Consider the following 24929-nt stretch of genomic DNA (forward strand, 5'->3'; position numbering starts at 1 on the left):
ATATGAAGGGTTTTTTGACTTTTCCGTAGGGTAAATATTGGAAATCTGCACCTTACACTTTTTGCACTTTGCACTAATATCTTGCCTAAGAAACCGCTCATCCTCCATTCTTCTTCTCCTTCCTGCTTGTTACTACATGGAAACGTCAAAACCCCCGTATCCGCCTTCATTCGTTCTACACGGCTGCACAGAACAGAGGCAGGTTAAATCGCGGGCATCCATTAGCCGGTGTAAAACATGCGTGCCCGCGGCCTGCCGTGCCTCGCCCGCCCTCGCCACCAGCGGGCACCCGGTAACGGGCGGGAAACCTCGGCGCGGGTCAGCCCACCTGGGAGCCAGGCAGCTGCCGCGGACGGATCCAGCTCCTGTCAGCTTTAATGACTCGCATCTGACACCACAGCCCCTTCCACTCCTGTTTAGTCTGGGAGCCACTGCATTAGAATAATTACTCCTTGTCAGCCTCCATTTAATAGGCCCATCCCACTCCACCACACACACACACACACACACACACACATACAGTCCCCCCCTTCCTCCACTACGAACACACACACACAAAACAGTCATCCCTCCTCCCACATGACCACACACACACCACAAAATCTCAAAATGGGCCAAACTACAGGGATTTCACAGGACTCTAGCTTCATTTTTGACCTAATATTTCTCACACTACCCAACTCACTTCTGCCCTCCACCACAAACAATTCAATTTAAGTAAGCTTTATTGGCATGAATGGAACAGAAACAATAAATTTACCTTCTAAGTTCACCATAGAGACAGAAAATTTGAAACAAAACTTGACTTAGGTAACAATCTACAGAACAGGTAATAGATTCTAAACTATAATATGTTGCTACTATTAATAGAGACAATAAAAGAAAATGTAAATCAGAAATAGATTAAATAAATTGACACTTCTGAGTTTATAGCATGCTGGGAAAAGCTTGTTTTCTTCTTCACCAAGCACTACTGGAAGTTTCATCACATTGGGGAGAAGAGGAAAATCTTGAAATATGAATAGGAAGATATATTTTCCAAGGAAGTTATATTTTTCCTTTCTTCCAGTCAGGAAACGCACACACACACCTACCTAACTACCACCAACCTTTTGCCTCTTTTGCAGTCCTAAGACACGCACACACACACACACACACACACACACACACACACACCACCCATCGCCATCAAAGGCAATGCCAGGACCATGTAACCCCTTGTCATTCGCCCACAGCGGAATAAATTTTGTCTGTCGCGTCCACACATTGAGAGAGAAAGAAAATCGGACATGTTGGAGAAGAGCGAGAATAGACTCTCTGTTTGTATTCGGTCGGAGCAAAACTAGAAAGTCAACAAATATCTGCACATATCGAGACGTCGGGAATCACAATAGATGAGTTTGGAAGTATTAGGCCCGGGTGAGAGAGGCTCCATCGCTTGAGAAGATGTGAGGTTGTTAGTTGACACTGAGCTGGAGAGGATCACCAGAAAAACCTGATTAGTGACAGAGAGGAAATGAGATTATTTGATTGGACGACACGTCAAGGTGAACTAGGAGCAGTGATGTAGCGGTAAATAAAAATGTGGGTAAACTATGAGCTCCAGTAAGTCATGAACCTAAAGCGTTACAAAAACTAATATAAACAAAAATATGGTACATTTTCAGAAATGTATTCTTCTGATGGGTTTTTTTCACCTTACAATATCACTATCCTTAGATAACGTCTATCGGTTTGTTACTACTTACTATGATTTATTCAATGAATTTACCTCATAAAGATTTCTATCAGCCTTAAAAACTCTATTTTGCGGGTTAAAAGGTGTGTTTACCTAGATGAAAGAAGATGGAAAGAAATTTGACTATACATCTATAAATCTATCTATACATCTAGGTATCTATCCATCCATCCATACCTACAGCAGCGAACTTTGCCGATTGTCTTTTCATCACCATATAAAATAAACATATGCATGTGTCGTTATCAGATGCTGGCCAGGTCAACAGTCACTTCTTCTTCTTCTCAGAACATGCATTTATCCTGCACTTATCCTGCATTAGTACTGCAGACAATTCTTTATTCAAATGTTTATATGATGTTTGCTGAACTATTGCCACAGTATTACCAATTCCATCGTCAAGAGGAAGTGTTTGGAAAAGTCAAGTTTTGCTCTCTCTTTCCCAAAGTCACAAGGGACGATCCACTCCTTGTTCAGAGGCATTTGAATTTCCTTTTACAAAATATGAATTTGGTTCAACTGCAGAACATCCAAGGAACAATTTCTACTATACTAGTCAAGGATAGATGCAGGACAAATGCATGAAGGAGGGCTTCTACAGCAGCTAACACTGTATTCACTCTACACATACAGCGCTGTTTTCTACCCAGCGTTCATAAGCTGGTAAATCTCGCCCCCAAACACAATCGCAGCGCTGCGTCTCGACGATCGTCAAACGAGTTCAGTGGTGTGAGCAGCAGGGCCCGATGTGAACCCTAGCCCAAATGTGACACGCTGGCTCTGGCCATATGCAAGCTTTTCACCCCCCCCTCTACTCATACTGGTGTTTTGAGTACACTAGTCATGAGTGTTGGCTGCGGTAACACTCTGACTCACATAACCCCTCACAAAGGATCGGGCCAAGCTCCCTCAGCCCAGGCCAAGCCGGGCCGTCTCCGCATAAGACTCTAATTGATTTGATGGACTTCCATGCCGTTCACACCCCTTCTCCAAACAAACAGTCCGCCCAAGATGTGTCTCCGTCCAGACAAAGAGGCAGAGCCCGCCCCCTCTCGCAAAAGGCAGCGCTCAGCGGCCGCCGGAGAAGGCAGCGCCGGCCTGCCAAACCTGTTAATTTCACTGTTGGGCCTCGGGGAAGGCTTTAGCGTGCTGTGCGCCGATTCATCACGTCGTGAATCAAGACTCCCGCCCCCATTCTTCCACCAACTCCCAGGTCAAGCAGAGTTGACTCCAGTTCATAGTCGCTTTTTATTTCATGATGTTAGCCAAGAGCGCTGACTAAGGATGGCCATGAGAATTGCAGTGCAGCTTGAAGAGGGGGGGATCCCTGAAAGCAGATGCTGAGGCACCACAACATTTGTGTTTTCAGGAAGGATTTAGGTGTGACACACTCCAAACCCTCCGCTACCTACAGTATGTGGCACCCTGGGGCTTTATCAATATGCGTTGTTGCGTCCATGATGCATTTGAACGTAGGGGACAGAGGACGGATAAAGAACCTAGAAGTAGAGCTTAACAATTAATGGAAAAAAGAATCAAAATCACAATATGAACTTATGCAATTTCCAAATCGTAGAGGCTGCAATTAATTGCTTAAGAGAGAGGAGCGTCCAAAATGGATTTCTGAATAAGGTGTCTTAGAGTTCCAGGTCATCTTTGGTCCATGGATCAAGTACAATATTGGTGAAAAGCTTTCATCAGACTCAAACTCAGTAAATCCTGCACACTGACTGCCTGTCTCAAACTGTAAACATGTATTCTCTCTTCTTGCGTTCTTGAGGCGTTTGTTCTTGAGGAGTTTGTTCTTGAGGAGTTCATTCTTGAGGAGTTCGTTCTTGAGGAATTCGTTCTTGAGGAGTTTGTTCTTGAGGAGTTCGTTCTTTCCAAGACAACTTGGAGGGGAACGTTCTCCACAAGCACACGAGTATCGACTTGACGCTCTTGGGGTTCGATAATCGCCTCCTGTCATCGTTTGTGCTCCCGCTCCGAGGGGATCGGAGGTGATAACGTTGGAAAGGTCATGGGTCGAATGGATGGCTGAATGGATGCACTTGTTATGAATGCCGGAGCGCTCGGGCTTGACGTCGGCAGCGTTGCCCGTTTTAATATCAAGTGCTGACTCCACCCACCTGGCCAGTTTCAGCGTACGCCGGTGACAATTACAAGTTGACCCAATCATTGCAGGTGCAAAACAAAACGTCTGTTGCTGACACTTTTGGAGTCGTATGTTCTGATAAAACTGTTGCTTCATCAGAAAGAACAACAGTAAATAATGGTAATAATGGTGCCAAGCGCCCAACGCAGGTCCATCTTTTTAAAAACGTAAGCCCATGAGTGTTGGATTCAGTATTTTGCGCATGTCAGAGACTTTTATTCTGACTACATACTGTGGAGCATGTAAACGCACACCATGCGGCCCTTTTATTTAGCGCTCATGTAAACACTTGCGGGGGAATCTTCAATCGGGATGATTTCATTCAGAATGAAAAAATATGGCTCATGTAACCGCAGCTACTGAGACCAGAACAGCCTGACTGGTGAGAGAGAGGAAGTGGGGTTGCTTTATTGGATTACTATTAAAGTCAGTTAAGAGTGAAGTTAGGAGTTTTATTAGTTTGCTGATGTAAGTTCCTTGATTCTCAGTGTTTCCTCCTTAGTGAGAGGGAGGCAGAGTGAGGGAAACATACTGTCGTGGAAAAGGTTGTGGCAGGATTCGATCCCATGCCAGTAGGGATACATGTGGTTCAAGAAACGGGTATCGCGCCATATCTGAGCACTCTTACTGTCTGTATCTGAGGTGTATCTACTAATACCTAGACTGAGAGAACATGGGAGTGGTCGTTGCCATTAAAATAACATGCGTGATGTGTATCGTCCACCTCTTTTATCTGTTTGTACATGGGTAGCCGTGATAGAAGCCCCTTTCATGCATTCATCCTGCATCTGTCCTACATTAGTACATCAGATAATTAATTTGTGAATGTTATACAGACTAGCATAGCAAATTAGCACACAAAACTATCTTTTGCAGCTCTCTTTGCTGCTGCACTCCTGGCAGAGCAAACACTAAAATTTCCAAACAATTCTTACCAGTAACAGATCAGCAGTTCAGCAGAAATGCAAATAAAAAATGGGACTTTAAACTCTTTGTAGTCTGTGTAGTTTGCCTTGTGCGGCGATTTATCACACATGAATCTGCATTCTCCTGTCTTTTTGCAGCTGTGTGTGTTTGTGTGCTGTCTGTCTATGTGTGTGTGTGTGTGTGTGTGTGTGTGTTTGGTAGATTTGCATTTGCAGTAAAATGCCTGTCGTCGGTTGGCCCAGTGTGTGTGCCGCTCTGACCAGCTCATGTCTTCCCTGCTCAGGTCACATTAACCCAGTTCTCACAGTTAAAAAAACAACAACACCTCCCAGTAGTCAGCGTGGCTTCAGGCTCCTTCACGCTGTTATATTTCCAGCATCGCCGGCCGATGATCGCATTATTTACTGCTTATATTAACATGCGGCTTGATAAGCATATTTTCCTCAGTAGAGCTAACAAGATGTTTTATCGCCGAGCCTTTCCGCCGAGCGGCGCGAGCCCCTGTTGCTCGTTCATATTTACACCCTGTTAGTTTACAGCCACATAAATAACAACTTTTCTGCCGTCGAGATTTAAAGCTGGAATTTTGCTGTAAAATCAGATTTAACTTTGAACATGAAGACAGATTTTGGTTGTGAGTTATGTGCCCAGCACCTGTAGCGTAAATCAACCAGAGCTCTGCTAAATAAGCAGAACACCTTTGGAATATATACAGTATACAGTACTGCAGTACAGATGCATGGGAAGAGTTCATTTCCAAAATGCTGTACATTAGTGTTTTATTGGGGGGAAATGATCTCTTGAAGTTCTTAATTAAATAAATAAATCTTCATTAAATATCTTTGAAATATAGAGGAGGTCAGTAAAGGTTTTATAATTAAAGGACTCCTCCTTTAAATTGAATATTATTTTGTTTTAATTTTGGGTTAAAAAATAGAATAGGTGTGTAGGTTTCATTCTTTTGAATTCTTCTGTAGATATCTCATTTTGGATGAAAACACTTCATATGGTTATGGGGTTATGCAAATTCTGTCAAAAGATTTCAGCCTGATACCAGGAGCAGGTTTTGTAGAGACGAGTGCAGCTGAATGGATGTGAAGCGAGGCGCTGCTGGAAAAATACATACATGCTCAGCAAATCTTCCCTGCTTAAATACAAACAAACAACAACAAAAAAACAACCAGTTGAATGCAAAGCATGAATAAACAGATGTTGTAAGAGGAGGTTAAGCAATAAATAAAAGAGGAAAAATCTAGATATCCTAAGTAAATTAAATGGAAAATGATTGAATATGATGTTTAAACATGGCGACTTCATCATAAATGTGTTTTAGAAGTAACTTTTCTGTCTTTATACTAATAAGGCAGCTACAGATGTTCATGTATTGACCAAGATAAAAAAAACAAAATCGTCTGAGAAATAACTGTCTTATTTCATCAGTGTAATTACCTCCATTGTGTCTTTGATTAGATGGAATTAGACATTAATTCTTTTGTTTTACCTTTTGTAATTGTAGTTAATCATGTCAACTGCTAGAAAGCGCTGCATGTTTCTGGCACGTCGTTAGCTGCAAATCTGCATCTTTAATTTGTTGATTAACTCTTAAAGCAGAAATGAGATCTCTTCCTCACTAATTGCGTTTTAAGGACCTTACAGTCAATGATTCTGTAATGATACAAATATGAGCCGTTCCTTTTTTTGATTTGGAAAACAGAAAACCATTTTTACCATCATTAAGTTAATGGGGAAAATATGAATATTCATTGCAAATCAAACCCTGTGGAACAATTAAAAAACTTAACAATTCAGAATAACACACAGGGGAGGCAAACACATCTGAATCAACCTGCATCCTCAGCTTTTTTTTTTTTTTTTTTTTTTTTTGGGAATCCAAGTGCAACAGCTTCAGGTTCGGCCGCTCTAATCCAGGCTTCCCTTTCACCTCTTGCCCGGGCGCCGAGCCAAAGCCATTTCCTCCTGCATTAGTCTCATCAGGGACTTTAATATGTGCCACCCTGTAGGAGGGGAGCCGCCCTGGCACGTGCACAGCGCTGTGTCCAAACGGCACGACACACACACACACACACACACACACACACACACACACACCGCCCCGTCTTGACAGCTCACTCCAATTACTGGCCCTCCCTGTCGCATGGCCTGCATCTCCGCTCAGAGCAGATCGCATGTGACCCCGTCCAGCATGCCGCTGGTGGAGGGAAGAAAAGGGGGAACCATGCAGGGAATAGGAGTAGTAACACACACACACACACACACACACACAGGCACACACACACACACACACAGGCACACATTCCAAAAATTGAGGCCAATCAAAGAGTTTCATTCCAAAATGAGATATTCAACACTTGAAAACAAAAGATTACTGGCAAGGTAAAGCACATTGTTGGTAATGAGTCATCTTCAGACTTTTGTTTACAAGATTTTTTTTTTTTTTTGAGGATAGAATCATCTGTTTTTTTAAATATTGACGGATTAATTTCAGGCAACACAGTTTTTGCCCAAATGGATATTTATTTGTTTTGGAAGGATTTTTATTTATTTATTTATTTATTTTTATACCCTAACCCTATTAATAGAACAAGAAATATTATGTCATTGGCTGTCTGATTAAAGATGCAGACAGGAGGGACCGCTGCAATAACAAGTCCTGTATCACAAGCACTGATATCTAGTTACAAGTCAACAGTTTCATCAAAGTCTCGTTGATTGCAGTCATGACTGAATGCCAGAGAAATGGGTCCATTTTATTGAGAAATTTTAATCACTTTAGTTCTACTAAAATACAAAATGCTGAATGTGATTTTGAATTTTCAAGCTTCAGTTTTTTGCGACATTAGAATAAATTAAAACCCACACACACACACACTCTCTCTGTCCCTGTACATAAAAACATGCGTACACCTTGAAATTTGAGAGGACTCTACTGTGTATTTGCTCAGAAATGTTTGGTTTGGTTTCATTATGTTACATTTTCTTTTTATTTGATTGGTGAATTATTTCCCGTCTGTATTCATATCTTTTTTTTATTTACTTATCTATTTTACACATCCGGTGTACTATGCTGTGTTTATGTGGACCCCAGAAAAAAAGACTGCTACCTCAGTGCCAGCTAATGAACCACAGAATAAATTTATTTTAATTAAATACAAGTTTCTGGAATGATACCTTTTGCAACAAAGAGGCAAGAGGAGCTAAATCTGAATAAATTAAAATTTTCAAAGGTAAATTAGGATTTTCTGTAAATACGAGTGTGATAACAACCATCAGCACTGCGTCAGCTGCTTTCCCTCCAATCAAAGAAAAACCAAATGTAACATAATGAAACCAAACAAATGTCCCTGTGTTTCCCTATGTGTAACTTGTGATATAACCCATCACTGTGGCTGCTGTTTGTAATATAGACAGCCACGTTCATTACTGGCATTACAGTGTAGTAAGATAGAGAAAACCTGCACACAATCCAAAAATGAGGATTAAAGGTTTCTTATGCGTGATATGGGTCCCTTTTACTTTGAAGTAAGTGCAAAATGTGCGAGGTGCAGTGCAGGAAACATCCCTCTTCTGCACATCTTGTAACGGCTGCTACACTGAAATGTTTGCCGTACTGCTCCTTGCACTTTTTGCACTTTGTACATAGAAAAGACTCATATCTTGCATAAAACAACAACAACTAACATCCTCATTTTCTTGATGGTGTGCAGGTTTCCTATTGTACTTGTATAGGTCAACTGGAGGGCCTGGGTTCAATTTTTCCCCCAAATTTCTCCATCAGGAATCAATGAAGTGTCACACTATCAGACTATTATTATTATCAATTGTGGCAGGTATGCATCTAAAAAGCCTGAGCTTGGACATCAAATAAGCAGTTTCATCCCATTGTAGCATAACAGTGTATCATCAAAACAAATTTCACGGTGATATATTACACATTTCCCGATTTGAGACGAAAACAAGAGGCAGGGTTTAGGTAGATGTGTGTTCTGTTGTTGGTAGGGCCGGGACCTGCAGACATTATGCAAGCTTATGTTTTTTGTGTAGTTTTGTGTTTTCGTGGCGTCTCTCCTGGCCTTTCCGCGAGGACAGTTGTGGAGATGACACATGAATTAAAAGTACAGATGAGCCCACTGGCTCTCTGCGGACGCTGATACGCCATGGCACCGAGAGGGGAAAAATTAACAAATGGCCTCTTTATTTTCGGTCTGTGTTTTGGGTCCTTATTTAGAAGGCTTGTACACGTCTAAGTGTGTTGTACTGCAGATCTGAGCTTTTGGGACGCTGAACAGCTGTGTGTCCACCGGGAGCCTCTCGTTCCAGAACTGGCTTCTTCTTCTTCTTCTTCTTCTTCTTGTTATTTTCAGCGGGATGGCGGCGCTGTTGCAGGTTCCTGACAGCGCTGAGAGGTTAGCATGTGTTGGTGGTAAAAGCGATAGAACCTAAAGGAGATTGAAACCTTAAACTCTTGTTTTCTTTTTGTTCATGGCAATTTTTTGATGAAACACATCCATCATCACATAACGCTTTTTTTTTCCTGGATTTTCTATGCAAATCTCGGTTTACTGTCGCCAACTAGTTGAAAAACCTTCGACTGATCAGTGTTGTTTTGGTGGTTTTCAAAACTTTTGCACGTCATCATACATGCTCCAGTCTTTCCCGCTCGCCCACACCTCCCCTTTCCCCCCCCCCCCCCCCCCTGGCGTACTTGCATTTTTGAAAAATCGCGCATACAGTAGGCGGAGAAAGGCTCAAACTGAGAGTCTCATGACCCTTTAAAAGTATTTAAACTTTTAGCAAAAGAGCGCTGTGCTCCAAACAGGTTTTTAGCCTCTTAGCACTAGCAAAAGGTGTGACCAGTTCTTCCTACAAGCATCTGTTTAGCACTGCTAGCTAAAAAAGAGGTGGACATAAAGAGTGTTTTTGTGAATGCATTGCACAGCTAATGTTATGTCCTTGGCGTATGGCGTAACATGGGAAATGGAGGGGAAATTTTGGGTGACGAAAAAAAGTCTAAATGTAAGTCTGGGCTATCAGCTATCAGCTAGCTTACAAGCAGTGTAAAAGTGCCATTATATCACAGGAGCATGCATGTCTATAATGTATCTCTGTCTTTATAAACAGAGTGTCTCAGTTAGATGTAAACCCAGTTGTATGGCGGGGGGGGGGGGGGGGGGGGTTGATTTGGACAAGGCCTGTCTAACACACTTCAGTACATATCGGCCCAAGAACAATCTCTCCTCTGTCTGATCCTCCTGGCACCCGTCCATCCTGATCCACCCACGTTCTCCCTCTCCTCTCCTCTTATGATTATTTTATCATTTTAAATTCTTTATGCTGCAATCGCCGTGGCATCAGCCCCTGCTAGAGCAGAGCGGCACGTTGGCCATACAGTACATTCACACTACAGTTATTTGGACGGCGCTCCGGTGTGGCTCTGTCCCGGTCCCTCGGTTGGATTCTGCTCGTCCATTAGTGCCATCTGTGCCTTCCTGCACCGTCTGTGAGAGCCCCGTCGACGCCAAAACGATTGGCATTTCTCTGGAACAACCAGAGGGACGGTGCCCAGAGCTTTTAGCTGCCAATGATGTGCACTTACTCTGACAAAACCAAGGGAGGGGGCGGGGGGGGGGGGGGGGGGTGCGGGGGGGGGAGCGAGCAGGATGCCCAGGCAGGAAACAGCTGCACCTACAGTACCGCAGCGTCAATGTTCAAGCTTCAGGAGTCGCCACTTATCCTTGGACCAGCAGACAACCGATACAGAGTCAAGAGTCATTTTACAATTTACATTTTCCGTATTTGGCTGGCACCGTTATCCACAGTGACGGAGTGACTGAGGGAGCAGGTAGGGGCTCGGTGCCTCGCTGAAGGACGCCCCGACTGGAAACAAGGGAACAGAAACTAAACACTAGGTCACCCTGCCACAGGAGGCATAGCCTTATTATCACAATCACTTTTGTTATTGTTTTATGTTCACATCCCTGTGATAGATACAGTAGAAGAGGTTTGCTAAATCAGTTAGCTGCAAGTAAGGGATGAGAGAGTGGCAGCCTGACAGATTTATTCAATCTGCAGGTTAGGAGCCAAGGAACTCAAAATCTGGAGTTTTATAGTGTTGAATATTCATGATTATGTCAATACCGATTAGAATATAATAAAGCTATTGGTCAAAAAGTATACGGTCATATGAACAAGACTGAACAACCAATGATAATTATAGTTGTAGCACTTTCAGGAGATGCGTAATAAGAGGTGAGCATCTTCTTCTAGAACAGTGGTCCTCAATGTGGGGTCCGGGGACCACCAGGGGTCCTTGAGGGGGTTCCAGGGGGTCCCCAGCAAATTGATGAATTGTTAAACTTCATTATTTCATTTACAAGAAGTTAACACAATTAGATTGTGAAAAAGGTTGAGAATCACTGTTGCAGAAGACAACAAGTTATAATTTTGTCAGTGTTTTCTATGAGATTTGGGCATTCGCACATTCCAGGCTCACAGTTCTGTGAGAAACACACAAGATGTTACTTTTAGACTTTAATCTTATCATAATGGTGAAGCAGATCCAGTATTCTTGAGTTTTAGGCACTAAATAAATATAGGTCAAACGTTACATATGAAGTGAGCATATAGGAATGTTGCTTCGTATAGATACTTTTCCATTTCTTCCTCAACATACCGAACAAACCTTTTGCTCTTCGAAATATGGTAATAGCATCCAGGACAGGTGATGCATCTATTACATTATTATATGTGGGACAGCAGAGTGGCTTAGTGAGTATGGAGGCCTTCAACTGGAGGACTTGGGTTAAAACCCCCATGCTGGCAACCATCCGCCCTGCTGAAGTGTCCTTGAGCAAGACACTGAACCCCTACCAGCTCCAGATTTACTGTTCTGTAGCTGACCATGACCTTTGACCTCCCTGTGGAGGGGGCGGGGGGTAAAACTTTATGCATCCTACAGGAATGCATAAAGTATTACATTACATCAAGGACTTAATGTTATGTTTGCTTTTGACGTGTGTTTGACAAAACAACAGCTATATTATGTGTAGTCTATATAGAGTTTATACAGAATTTTTTTTTTTGCATGAACTATTCAGAATCAGTCACTAGTTAAGATGCTAATTCTCCCAAAAAGAAACAGTTATTACAGCTATTTTCTAAGTCAGCACCATCAAAAGGGGCATTTAACAGCATTGTTATCAAGTGTTTGAAGCTTGCTCTTTGCTCACATGCACTGAAACAAAAATAATAACTTGGCCATTTAGAAATTGATCAGGCTCCTGAACCGGACTGTGCCTCCAAATCTCCCTTACCTCCCATTATGCAGCAGAGACTCAGTTGCTGTCAGCTGTAAAAATGCTGCTGTCATGGCTTGGCCCAACTGCTTAACCTGTAACAGATATGTCACTGCTGTCTGGCTGCTGCTGGCGCTGCATGATGTATGGGACAGGGTGGGCAGGCACATTACACCAGGTTTACAGTTAGATTTTAGTAGTACAAGCAACCAAATATAACAAAGATAGTTGTAGTCAAAGCCACAGCTCTCTAGATCGTCCCCACTCAGGTATTGTAAAGGTAAAGAAATGAGGCAGGCAGAAAAAGGGTTATATGTTTGTTTGTTTGTTTGTTTGTTTGTTTAGTTATTTACTTCCTTACTTCCTTACTTATTCATTAATTAATTCAATTAACCAATCAATCAGTCTTTATTTGTATAGCACGTTTTCATATACTTCCGTGCAACACAAAGTGCTTCACAGAGAGATCAGTATTACAAAGAGATGAAATAATAAAAGGATTAAAATGAAATAAGATGAAATAAAATAATGCAAAGCGCAGTAGGAAAAGTGGAATAAAACAGCAACTTGGGTAAAAGCAGTGCTGAAAAGGAACGTTTTGTGTTCCTTCTTAAACCAACTCGAGGATTCAGCAGCTCTCATTCAGTCATTCATTTTACAGAAGAAAGGAACAAGATCAGGTGCAAGTAGGGGAAGAAGGTAGCGGAGAGAGAGACGTTATTTTGTTTTTAATACACGATGGAAGATGAGGAGAAGCTCTGTGGTTCAGAGAGATAGGAAGATCTTCCCACCAGGTCCGGTTTGGAGAGGTTTACTCAAACTCTGGAGCGTTGATTCCTTTAGTCCGGTTCGTTTGTCCAGGTGAGGACAATGTCATTTGAACTCCGGTGGCACCAAATAACAGCATCGAGACGCCTGAAACTACAAGTCTTGGTCCTCTTCTTCTAAGCGGTTCTCTTCCTCTTCTTCTAAGCAGATTGCGGTACGGTTCGTTAGAAATGGGAACATAATCTAAACCAACTGCATGAAATTACCCCAAAATTCAAGGTATTATGGGTATAAGGAGCGCAGACGAATCCATCATGCTTAGCTAAAGTTACAGGAGGGACCAATTTCCTCCTGGCAGAATGACAGATGACCAAACTCTGTCCAGTAAACAAGCTATAGTGCAAACCTAAACACATCAAATACAAAAATGCAACGTCAACTTTTGCGCTATGGTTCGGACCAAAGAAATTGAACTGTAGGTGTAATCGCACCCTTATTCTTCACCTGTCGTTTCCCTTCTCTCCTCTGTAAAATATTCTTCTATCCTTGAGGAAGCGAGAGCCACTGACTCTGAGTCTGTAGACCGTGTGCTTCTTCCTGCTAGCATAACTTTTTACTGCGAGTCGTCCCTCACTCCCTCTCTGTCCCCCGGGTCGATCAAGTCGCCATCAGAGCTCGATCGCCTTTCATGTGCCGCTTTCTTCCCACAGAAGTCCTCCACTGGAGTCAGTGTTGCTGTTTGAAAGGCCTGCGCTGTAAATATGGGCGTCAGACATGGGATTTTTATATCCCTGTAAATTATGACGGCAAATCTCTTGTGAACGGCTTCTTGTTATTACACAGGATCTGAATTATGAGGATTACCGCTGTGTCTAAATCAACACTAGCATTAAATACTAGCCTTGGGCATAGTATGAGGCTTACTCTCACGGATACCTGGCAGCTGCCCCTGCGATGCACAGCCGTCTATAATAGGTGTCCATTTTATTAGGAACACCAAGCTAGCACTACGTAGGAACCTCTTTTACTGGCACCAACCACAGTCAAAGAGGCTTAAATCAGCGTTTTGCTCATTCTAACATTCACTCAAACACTAACTGAACTTCTCCACCCTTCCTGCAGGCTTTATTCATATGTGATTCACTGCCAGTTGTTTGCATAAATGGGGAGGTGTACCTAATAAAGTGGATACGCTGTAGATGGAAACCATTTTTGTTCTGGAATGAGAGGAAAACCTGAAGGCATCACTTCTTTCCAGCGTCTTACAAGATATCCGCTAAACTTTACAGCAACAGTGAAAGGACTAACTGACATGTTTTTTCCCCCATGCACCTTATGTGCTTGTATAATCTTTATTCATCTCTTTACTATGAGAAGAAATGCCCGAGTTGTCAGCGAGCATCATGTATTTGGCCGAGTCTCAGGTGGCTCTGATTTCCCAGCAGGCCAGATGGCAGCGCTATGTGGGCAGTGTGTGGACGAGGGGCTGTGAGAAGAGGGCCGGCCTCATGTATGGAGGATTGCTCACACTCTGGCACTCTCCTCTGTCCCCTTGCAGCTGTGCCTCTCCCTCCATCTTGAACTTTTAATTTGTTCAATATGTGGCAGAGGACACAGAGTAAAACAGAACACATGTCTGGTGGCTGAGGCTCGACAGGCAGGGAGTGGAAGGCAGCGAGACGTCGGGGACGCTGACACTGTTTGGAGTTTTGTGACTCATTAAAGTCCACCGGTACCTCAAGAGACAGAGGCTGTTGGTTTGATAATGGCACGGTTCACACCTTCAACGAAGCGCTGTGAGCTGATACTTAACGGCTTACTCTCACTAAGAAACGTCCAATGACATGTGCGTTTGGTTTGGGATCTACGTTAATGATGGTGCGTTCAATAAAATTACTTTAATTTCTGCTTGAGGTTAGGCTTAGGCATTTGAAACCCAGGCATAAGTCCAGCATGACTTCATTTCATTTTCATTTAACCTTTAATTAATAGTCAGAAAACACACTGAGGGATTTCAAGAGTGCTGCGTTTACATACATGGAGAGAAACACAAATGCAAATGTATTTCATGTATTCATCCTGCAGCTTCTTCATTAATACTGCAGGCAGTTCTATCTTGAATGTTATGCAGTCAAAACAAATTATGTATAACACACAATTCTAGGGTTTCTCAACCAAATAGTTACCAGGCCACTGAGAGCAAAACTTGATTTTCCGAAACCGTTCCTAGTGTGGATCGAGCCAAAGCGGTTGTTCAGCAATCATGCAGGAACAAAGTGGGACTTCTGTAATACAATATATGTATTTTCCAATATGAATAAGCCGTCCTGCACATTAAATGAGCATTTTGTCAATACAACAAACAAGTATTGGAATAAGTTGAGGAGTGTAGTCTGCTCGTTCCTGTTGGATTAAGTAAGCCCTAGATTAACTAAGCTACTGTATAGGCTGCAAAGCCCTAATGTGGAAAAAAGTCTCTGTTCTGGTAATAAAATCTTTCAAAGCCTGTAGCTTATCATTGCAAAATAAGCATCTTGCAACTGGATTACAACTCTCATGCTTGCAAGCATTTTCACACTACGGTCCAGATGGGAGATTCATTCTGCAACCTAAATGGATGATTTATCGTGCAACTTTTTGTCTTGATATGATAAATGTGACAAACAATATACAATCAATTAATACGACAAGCCAATACAAACATTTGGAAGAAAGCTAACTCACTATCAGCTGTGTTTATTTCCAGCTATTTGTCTCCCAAAAGTTGTGGAGGAGACGTATTTAAAATTGGTTCTGAACAGGCGTCATGAATAAATAAAAACACACCAACTTAATGTTCATTTTCAGTTTTGTTTATTTTTTATAGAAGAAAAGTAAAAAAATAAAAAAAAAGTGTGCTAGTACAGAGTGCAAGTACAATTTACATGTCCTGTATCCTACCAACCCCCAGCCTACTGTCTGGGTCTCCCAGTAGTATTGCATATAGTTTCATGTTTCATCCAGAATGTGTTGGTGTTATGATGTTAAAGTGAAAGGACAGTTTTGGCACTATCCACCATGCAGCAGTTGTACTGAACCCTCAGGTGCAGCACCTGTACACAGTGAGAGGATTCAGTGACGAATGAAAATGTGAATAATGTTCACTTTCCATTTCCTTGGCAAGATGGAGGATGAGGACTGCTGCAACCTTCGGCCATTCGTTAGAAGCTTTTCATGCACACAGAACATGTCAGAACAGAAACGCTTCCAAAGCTCATAGGATTTAAAGTTTCAGTAGATTCTGCTGCTCATAGGATCCCATTAAATTTGAACCAAACTTACTGGAACTGAGTCCATGTCAATAATAGAGACAAAGTCCTTGTTCATCAGGTAGTTACTTGGATAACTACAAGACAGTTAGCAGATGTGGTGTTTAAATCAACACACTCTATAATATATAGTTCACTGTGGAACTGATTGCTATAAACTATTAGTATTCACACATATTGTGTATTTGCTGAAAACCAGTAAGCAAGCCAGCACTTCCTGGTTTTTGTGAGGTCCTGAGAAAGAGGATCACATGACCTTTCAGACTTTGTGAATTAAAGGGATTTTGTCCCAAGTCAAAACAACAAAGCCATGCAATGGGAAATGGCACATAGATAATGTAAAATTGAAGAGTGTAATGAAGGTAACGAGCCAAATAGTGATGAACAGCAATTTGTTCCTTTTATCTCATTATAGGTGTTAAGTTAGTGGCAACCCATTCATCTGTTCATGTATAAAACTGATTTTATATGACACTATCTGATGATCCAATAATAATTCTGACTAGGTCCCATATATGACACATATATTACTGTTTAACATTTATTTTTTACTGTATTTTACAAACATTGTTTCATGTGTTTGGCTCAAATATTTAAACTACTGGAAGCAAAGATATTCCTCAGGACCTTGAAGAATATCATGCTCCCAAACAATATTTTAAAGGACATAATTATTATTCAAATCGGTTTATTTAAGTTTTATTGCAGTATTTCATTACAACAATGAAACGGCTCAGAGTTTGGTCCAAGCTTCAAGGTGCCACCGTCCTATTTCCTGGATCTCACTCTCTTGTGCAAGACCGTTCCTCGGGGAGCCGCAGCGCCGGGGGAATCAAGCTGTTCAGAGCGCCAGCAGCAAGAGATGAGATGCAGAATCACACGCAGACTCCACTTCTGGAGCGCTGCCTCAAGTACAAGCCAACAGCCCAAGTGACAAACATGTTGTGTGCGGACCGGGCGAATGTGGACCTCTGCAGCTCCTGTCAACACGGAGGCAGGGCCGCTAACACCGCTAACATCGCTAACACAGCTAACAAACCGCTAACACCGCTAACACCGCTAACACCGCTCCAGCTCATGAGGCTGAAGCTGCGGTCAGAGAGGCAGAGCATCCAGCACATGCTGTTTAGAGACACCAGCATGTCATGTCGAACGCTGAGACCGACACTCGTTAAACTGACACTGGCTGCCCTGCCCTTTCAAGAATTTTGCAGAAAGAAAATCGTTTTGGAATAAATTTTGCGAGAATCCTGTAATTTTTGCATCATTTTAGCCCTTTTGTTGGGTTCTGAGTTCTTTCAAAATTGTCTTATATGCCTTCCTCCCTCCGAAAACAAAAAAAAACAGCCCAAATCAAACATTTTCGTACCATTAGTGTAAAATCCCTACAGTTGTGTGTTATTGTGTGTCATGCTGGACTTCATGGGCACATCAGCAGCGGATGCTATTAGCATCGAATCTAAAGTTTTGTTTGGCATAATTAAAAACTTCACCATTCAATATATTTCCATTTACTTCAATACAAACCCAATGGAGTGACTGTAATGAACCTTATTAATCACAGTCTTCATTTGGAAGACGCTGCCTCTCTCTGACCGAGGCCCCCCCCCCCCCCCCCTCCTCCCTCTGTCTCTTCACCTATCCATCTTTCTACCTTACTCATCCACCCGTCTATCTGCAGTCACGCTCCCATCCGTCTGATGAGATTTCACTGACATTCCATGCTGACATATTCAGACTATTGTTCTGCCACTCTCCGGGTGGCACAGGTGGGCCGCCGTCTCTCCAACATGGCCCAGTTACAAGGCGGCGCTCCCTGCCAAGTCGGGCCTCGCTCATCCGGGAACGGGGGACCTGGAATGGGTTTGACCGTATTGTGCCGCACCTGCTTAGCCCTCGCACCATATCCCCCTGCTTCCCCTGCCATCCTGCTGCTGCGGAGAGCACTTGGTTTTTTCCAAAGTCTCCGCGCCTTAAACCCGCAAAATCCACTGAACTTAGCCGCTCTGACGGCCACGGCCAAAACAGCATCTGATGTGCCTTATTTGTTGACTGTGTGAGATTAGCTGCAGAGGGTACACGTCGAGGGGCTTACCATGCAGAGATGGAGCAAAGCCCCCCCCCCCCCCCCCCCACCAAACCCCCTCCAGCCTTGCCAAATAATGAGAAATGGAAGATTCTCCAGCTTGTCTAAAGCCCTCGTCACAGTCGGTCCACGCACACAACCGGCGCCGCCGAGCCAGACTGTAGCGCAGATACTGTAAGAGCTCCCGCACCAGATTACATGGCACAGCTCTAAGTGCCTGTTCAGTTCTGCAGGCCGGGTGCAGCAGAGGATCCAACTCACCGGGGGTCATTTGTGCCCCGTGACACCTCAGTCGATGGCTTCCACCTGGACAGTGTGAGGCTGTGCTGTGCAAGAATGTGCCTTTTGTTTTCTCTGCAGGGGGAGACACAGGGGATAAGACAAGAGAGAGAGAGACAGGCAGCTCAAATCTGATTTTTTTTTTTCTGCATATTCGAGATACTTTTTCTTCAATCTGAACTGCAAAAAAAAAAAAACACATGAATCCGATTTACACCACATTTTTAGGTTGGTTCGAAATGCGATTCATCTCTGAAAATGCAACTCGGATCGGATTTTAGTGTTTTTCCATCGCTCCGCGCACACACAACGCACATTTGAAGAAGAAGAGCAGAGAGCAAAAAAAAACATGGAGGAGAGCCAGTAACAGAAAAGCGATACCTGGACAAATGAAGAGGTTTCATGCCTCCTCTCACGAATAGAAAACAGCCGGAATAAGCAACGGCAAAAACTTCCATGTCACTAGCTTGTCGCTGTTGGACAGAAAACGCGGCCTTTTACCGTGTGCGCACGCCTGCATCGTTACTATGACAACCGATGTGGTAATGACAGGAAATGATCATACTGTGGAAACACACAAATACCAACAAATCGGGCCACTTGTAAATTACAGTGTGGTCCGTCAGCTTTAAAGAGACACAGAGAGACGGTGAGAGAGAGAGAGAGAGAGGAAGACAGAGACGGAGAGATGGTTGAGAGTGAGACAGAGAGAGAGAGAGATGGAGAGAGAGAGAGAGAGAGAGAGGGAGTTGTGGCTGGGCAGCAGGTTGGAGGCCTGCTGGCTGCTGGGTATTCGCTGTGCTAGAGCTCCCTCTTGGTGCCAGTCCGCCCACTGTCTGTGAACAGGCCTTCCTCCTCCTCCCAGCGCTCAGAGAGGCTCAGACAGCTGCCTGGACAGCCGTCACACACACACACACACACACACACACACATGCACACACACACACACACACACACACGCACACATATACACACAGTGTGGGATGAGACCACCACAGTCGGGGACTAAATTGAGATGTTGTTGTTGCCGGTGTGTGTGTGTGTGTGTGTGTGTGTGTGTGTGTGTGTGTGTGTGTGTGTGTGTGTGTGCAGAAAGGTAGCGAGGGAGCAGGAATCTTGCTGCAGGTTTCACCAGTTGATGCTTAATTTGATTCTGCTTTAAATAAATTTTTCAGCTGCGTGGAGAATTTTTATTTTATTTTATTTTATCTTTCTTGATTCAAATTTGTGTCAACCAACGTATCAAAATTGTTGGGGATTAATGCGGCCACATATTTATTTGTGAAAAATATGTTTTTATGTTTGTTTGTTGTTTGTATTTGTGTGGCCGCTCATTAGAAGGCTGTTTTTAATTAAATATTATTTCCTTTGGTTTTGTAATATATTTTATTATGAAGAGCCATTTAATAAAATGTTTAAATATTATTTTCTAATAGAAATACATGGATATCAAAAGGGAAAATATTAAATCATACTTATTAAACAATTTTGGAGAAATTAACTTTGTACAAATTAATTTATAAGAAAATAACTGTGCTAAATATTAACAAATATATTAGTTTTTATTAGGAAAAAAAAATGCATTCATTATTTGAAAAACTGTGATCAAATATGGGGTGCATCTTAATTACACAAGTGTTAATATTGTTTCTCTCTCTCTCTCTCTCTCTCTCTCTCTCTCTCTCTCTCTCTCTCCAGGGCCGGTGTATGAATTTCAACCGTGTGCCACATCATTAGAAGAAGAGGAGTACTGTCTGAAAACCAACACGTGCTTCTTGCTGTGGACAAAAGAATTTCAGGTTTTTGAAGATGTTCTGCGTCTAAAACCACTATCTGCTCCGCTCTCCGCTCTGTGCACAAAGACACTCGTTTCCCTTCAGATTCCCGCTGGTTTTCTGCCCTTGGACCTTTTATGCTCACAGGAGCATTATAATATCAACACATATTCATAATATTATTTCCTGCTTTTTTTCCAACTCATTTTTTTTTTTATTAAACACAAGTCGAAGCAGAAACACGGGGCAGCCCAGTGCGTGCCACTCGGATTCGGTTAGCTTTCTGTGCGCACCAAAGGCTTAACATATTCTGACCATATTGTGCCTTCTGTGAAAAACCTAATTTCATGGACACAGACGGAAGCTATCTAAAAAAAAAAAGAAAAAAAAAAACACAGGGAGAAAGGGGCTGTTTGCCTTTGGCGTGGAAGTAGGAATAATCCCAGTGGGCCTCACAAGTGCAGAAGTCCGTTGCCTTTTGGCAATGTCTCGTCACGAACCCTCTCCAACTTCAGCAGCGCCGCGCCCGGCGGCGGCCCTGTGACCGGCTATCCTGTCATTTTAACACTGAGAAGTGCACACGCATGACAAATTGTAGACAGGATGCCCTAAGGTATTGGAAGGCACCAAGACTTTGCCCTTTCGTTTTTTTTTTTTTTTTTTTTGAAGACACCTTCCTTTCATTATGCACTCGGGACAAGGAAATTAATAGAGCGTTATTCCACCGCGGGACAGCCTCCTGACCAAGAGGATCTCCAGCTTGGTTTGAGGGATTGATGCCTCAAGACCTTGACATGGCGCTTGGTGTTTTTTGCCCCTGTTTCCGTGCAGTCTGCTCTCTGCTCAGCTAGGCGTAGCACATCACTATCCATAAACAGGCCTATCAGTTAGGAGTTTTAAGATATAGATACAGCTGTCTCAACACTCTCGTGCCCACCATCTCAATTCTCCACGGGCTCCCGCTGCGTCACAACCCACTAGTTCTCCCAGCACCCCAATATCAAAGTTTAATTAAAATAATTAAAGGCAACAGCAAGCAGCAGCCTGTGAAGAGTTGGCTGTCTCTTTTTTATGCCTTTTGACATTGAATGACCTATTACTGTGTTGTTGAGAGGAAAAGAGGACACGGCGCCGCGTGACGCCGCGCCGCGTCCACAACGCAAACCCAACGCAGCGGATGCGACGGACGGATAAGTATTGTTCATTTCCAGAAATTATGTTGCTAGGCATGCGGGCCCCCCCCCTCCACCCAAAAAAGCAGGGGATACATATCTATATATATTGTAGATTTCTCAAGCGTGCTGTCATGACGCCAATCCCAAATGATGTCAGTGTGAGCGGAAACACTGTGGGGGAGGAAAGGGGGCAGCAGCTGAAGAAAAAGGCTCGAACGATCCAGTCACTTCGGATACGGTACTTCAGATGCAAAATGGATATTCGAGTCGAAACCTGACAAAGCGCGCCGGCTTTGACGGGAAGCGGTATAGACAATGACCAGTGGCTGGGTCAGTGGGATGTCTCTGTGCAAGCAGGGAAGCTTATCAAATGACACTAAAAATAAGTTCAACAACCATCAAGTTTGAGGGGGAATGGGTTGAGCGTCTCACATTTGGTGGGCATGCGAGTGCGTGAGACGGGCGCCGCATCACACCCCGGCTAATTATTCCTTTGTTTCCTTCGTGGCGATCGGAGGGACATAAATAATTCCGGTGGTCAAGCACCAAATCCTCGGGGTGCGCTGGTATTTATTTCCGACTTAAACACATTTAGCCTCTTGCATAATTTTGCAGCGTGACATTTTAATGGGCTCATCAGCCTCTTTCTGGACGGACAGTAGACGAGGATATTTTAGCACTTAGATCTTGTCTTTTTTTATGTTACAACCAAGAGCGCAGGAATGTTATTAACCCATACTAATGAGATATTTACATAGCAGTCAAAACACGGCTAGCCCTCCTAACAGCACATCACATGGAAGAGAGGCACCTTCTCCCCTCTGTGTCAGCAGTCTTCATTACACAGTATGGTATTGTTTTTTTTAACACTTATTTTTTTTTTGTATATAAAAAAATATTTGTAATAATGATCATTTTGCATTGCTTTGTGTGTCCTCTGTAAATCAGTGTGTTTTTTTTATGGAAAAAAAAATATTTTTGTACTTTTGCACTTGTTAAATGCATGGAATTGTTTTTACCCAGAATGCCAGTTTGCACACCTGAAAAGATCAAAAATTGAATGTGGCCACTTCAACGTTTCTTACATGTGTGTTTAATTAGAAACCACTGATTTACTTTAATCAACTTTGGCCGTATAAAATACAGCTTCTTCCAAAAAGTAGATCATCACAATTGTTGATATATTTCTGTACATTCTTGTCAACATTTTTGCCAGATTTTTCCTTTAATTTGCATGCATTTTCTGCTTAAAGAGAATACATTATGTGCAAAATAGTAATTTATCATTTTATTACCTTACAATTGTACAGCCTTTGTCTTTTAGTCTGCATTTATATGAATGTAACACCTTTGATTCCCAGGTCACATCTTACGTTTCTATTTCTATTTGTGTGAGTTGCAACCAGAAATACCAAACATGTACAAGTTTGTTCTTTGTAACGCCATTTTAAGGGTTTCTACACTGTTTTTATTTTTAGTCAGACAATTTCTGTTATTGTTTTCCGCTGCAGTCTATTGTGTCAAATATACATTAAATGAAAACTGAACTGAGTGTTTTTTTTTGTTGTTTTTTTTACACTTGTGTGCTGGTAGGGGTGGACATGCTAAAGGCTATCTTTAATTGGGCCCATACAGATTTATAGGGCCCGACAGGGAATGTGATTATATGGTGTGTGTGGACAGAGGAGTGGACAGTGTGCAGCCTCTCCCCCTGTGAAGTCAGTCACCGGAGGCACTGCACACACACACACATACACACACACACACACACACACTCCCAAATCCCTCCAAGGTCCTCAACGCCCCAAAAATGAGGTCTTGCATTTAGTAAAAAATATGCGCTTGTACACCTTCTGCTTTCTCCACATTTGCATGCTGTGACAAGATGCCAGCTGAGGTGTGTGTGCGTGTGTGTGTGTGTGTGTGTGTGTGTGTGTGTCTACATGCAATAACCCCTCTCCCTCTATGTTTGAAGTGAGAGAGAGAAAGTGATGTCTCTTTGTTGAAGGTACACATTTAGCCGTTGCAGAAATCCCACTTTTTATCCTCGTTTAACTTTTGCCCCGTAAACAAGAAGATTTATTAAAAAAAAAATCAAGTTCTGCCATCACAAGTCACAAGGAACGCTCTAGTAACCAAATTTCAATATAAAGAACACACACCCAATGAGGAGCAGATTGAGGCTTTTATAATACTTCTACTTCTAAAGAAAATTCAAGTCGCACACTCCTCTCTTTTCCTTTGGTTTCACGCTTTATTTATGTGTGATATTACATTTTTTCTTTTGTCCGCTCTCTCCTTTCTGTGTGGACTGTCTGCACAGACCGTTCTAGAATAAAACAGTCTAACCGATGTTAAGAAACGTACTGTACGGAACTAGTGAAAAGTGCTAACAGTTTTTATGTTTTGTGTGGAGCCAGGAAGAGCAGCTGTCGCATCATGGACAGCTAATGGGGATCCTCATAATAAACGAAACTAAACTTATCCCACCAAACGTTTTCGCTGGAGTTGCGTTTTAAAATATAATAATATACTGATTCTACTGCATAACTGTCTGCAGTAGTAATGTAAGATACTGTAGCTGCAGACTGACTGCATGAAAGCTGTAATGATCAGTAAAGGAATGGGGAAGCAGTGAGAAAAAGTCATCAGCTCATTCCTCCTGGTTTGTCAGTATACTGAATCTTTGATTACGCTGTATGAATCCAAGAAGACTTCATTCAATATTCAATAAGCTTACACTGTATTCCTGTTGATTGAGTTTAAAATGAAGCAGATACTGTATATCCTCTGATCCCTCTCACACAGACGGTATCACTTGCTGCTAACTAAATCATCAGTCTAAGCTGATTACGTCTCTCAGCTGACCGCTTCACACAGCTCAGGACGCCAAAACGCTTACTGGAGACATCACAAACCGTATTTTCATATGCTTTTTTTTAAATCGCAGAGTTTGATAAACTGCTTTACCGAAATATCTGCTTATCTCCTGTGTTTATTTGCTCGTGCTCAGCGGCGGGAAGCGAGTCGCTTCAAACGCAGCCGAGCGTCCGCGGGAAACACTCGTCGTGATAATCCCAGTTTTAATATGCAGGCTGGAAACGCTGCTGCTTCCAAGTCTGCTGCCCGGGCAGTGGGAATCCATTTACTGTATATGGCTGGCATTTTATGTTTTTTCTTTTTTCTTTCGCAGCGTTGGTGTCTCTGGTATTGGCCACTTTATCAGCCAATGTAGTTATCATGCAGTTATAGTAGTTGTAGTGTAGTTATCATCATTTGTTCTGTATCTACCCTGAATTAGGACAGTTTCAGCCATTGTAGAAGATCATCTTTGTGCATTTATCCTGCTCTCACCCTGCATTATCACATTGTGCACATTTCTTTCTTGAATACTGAATACTTACA

General features: G+C 42.6%; 1 protein-coding gene across 1 annotated transcript in view; it reads left to right on the forward strand.

Annotated features, from left to right (window-relative positions):
* Positions 1–23048, forward strand: part of antxr2a (ANTXR cell adhesion molecule 2a) — a 79317-nt gene extending 56269 nt beyond the window's left edge. Inside the window, exon 17 of the mRNA XM_071923843.2 lies at positions 20273–23048. Within this exon, the coding sequence (XP_071779944.1) occupies positions 20273–20311 (39 nt within the window). The 3' untranslated portion in view covers positions 20312–23048. The remainder of the gene's footprint in view (positions 1–20272) is intronic.
* Positions 23049–24929: the final 1881 nt, after the last annotated feature.

Source organism: Centroberyx gerrardi, chromosome 8 (genome assembly GCF_048128805.1).
Source record: "Centroberyx gerrardi isolate f3 chromosome 8, fCenGer3.hap1.cur.20231027, whole genome shotgun sequence".
Lineage (NCBI taxonomy): Eukaryota > Metazoa > Chordata > Actinopteri > Beryciformes > Berycidae > Centroberyx > Centroberyx gerrardi.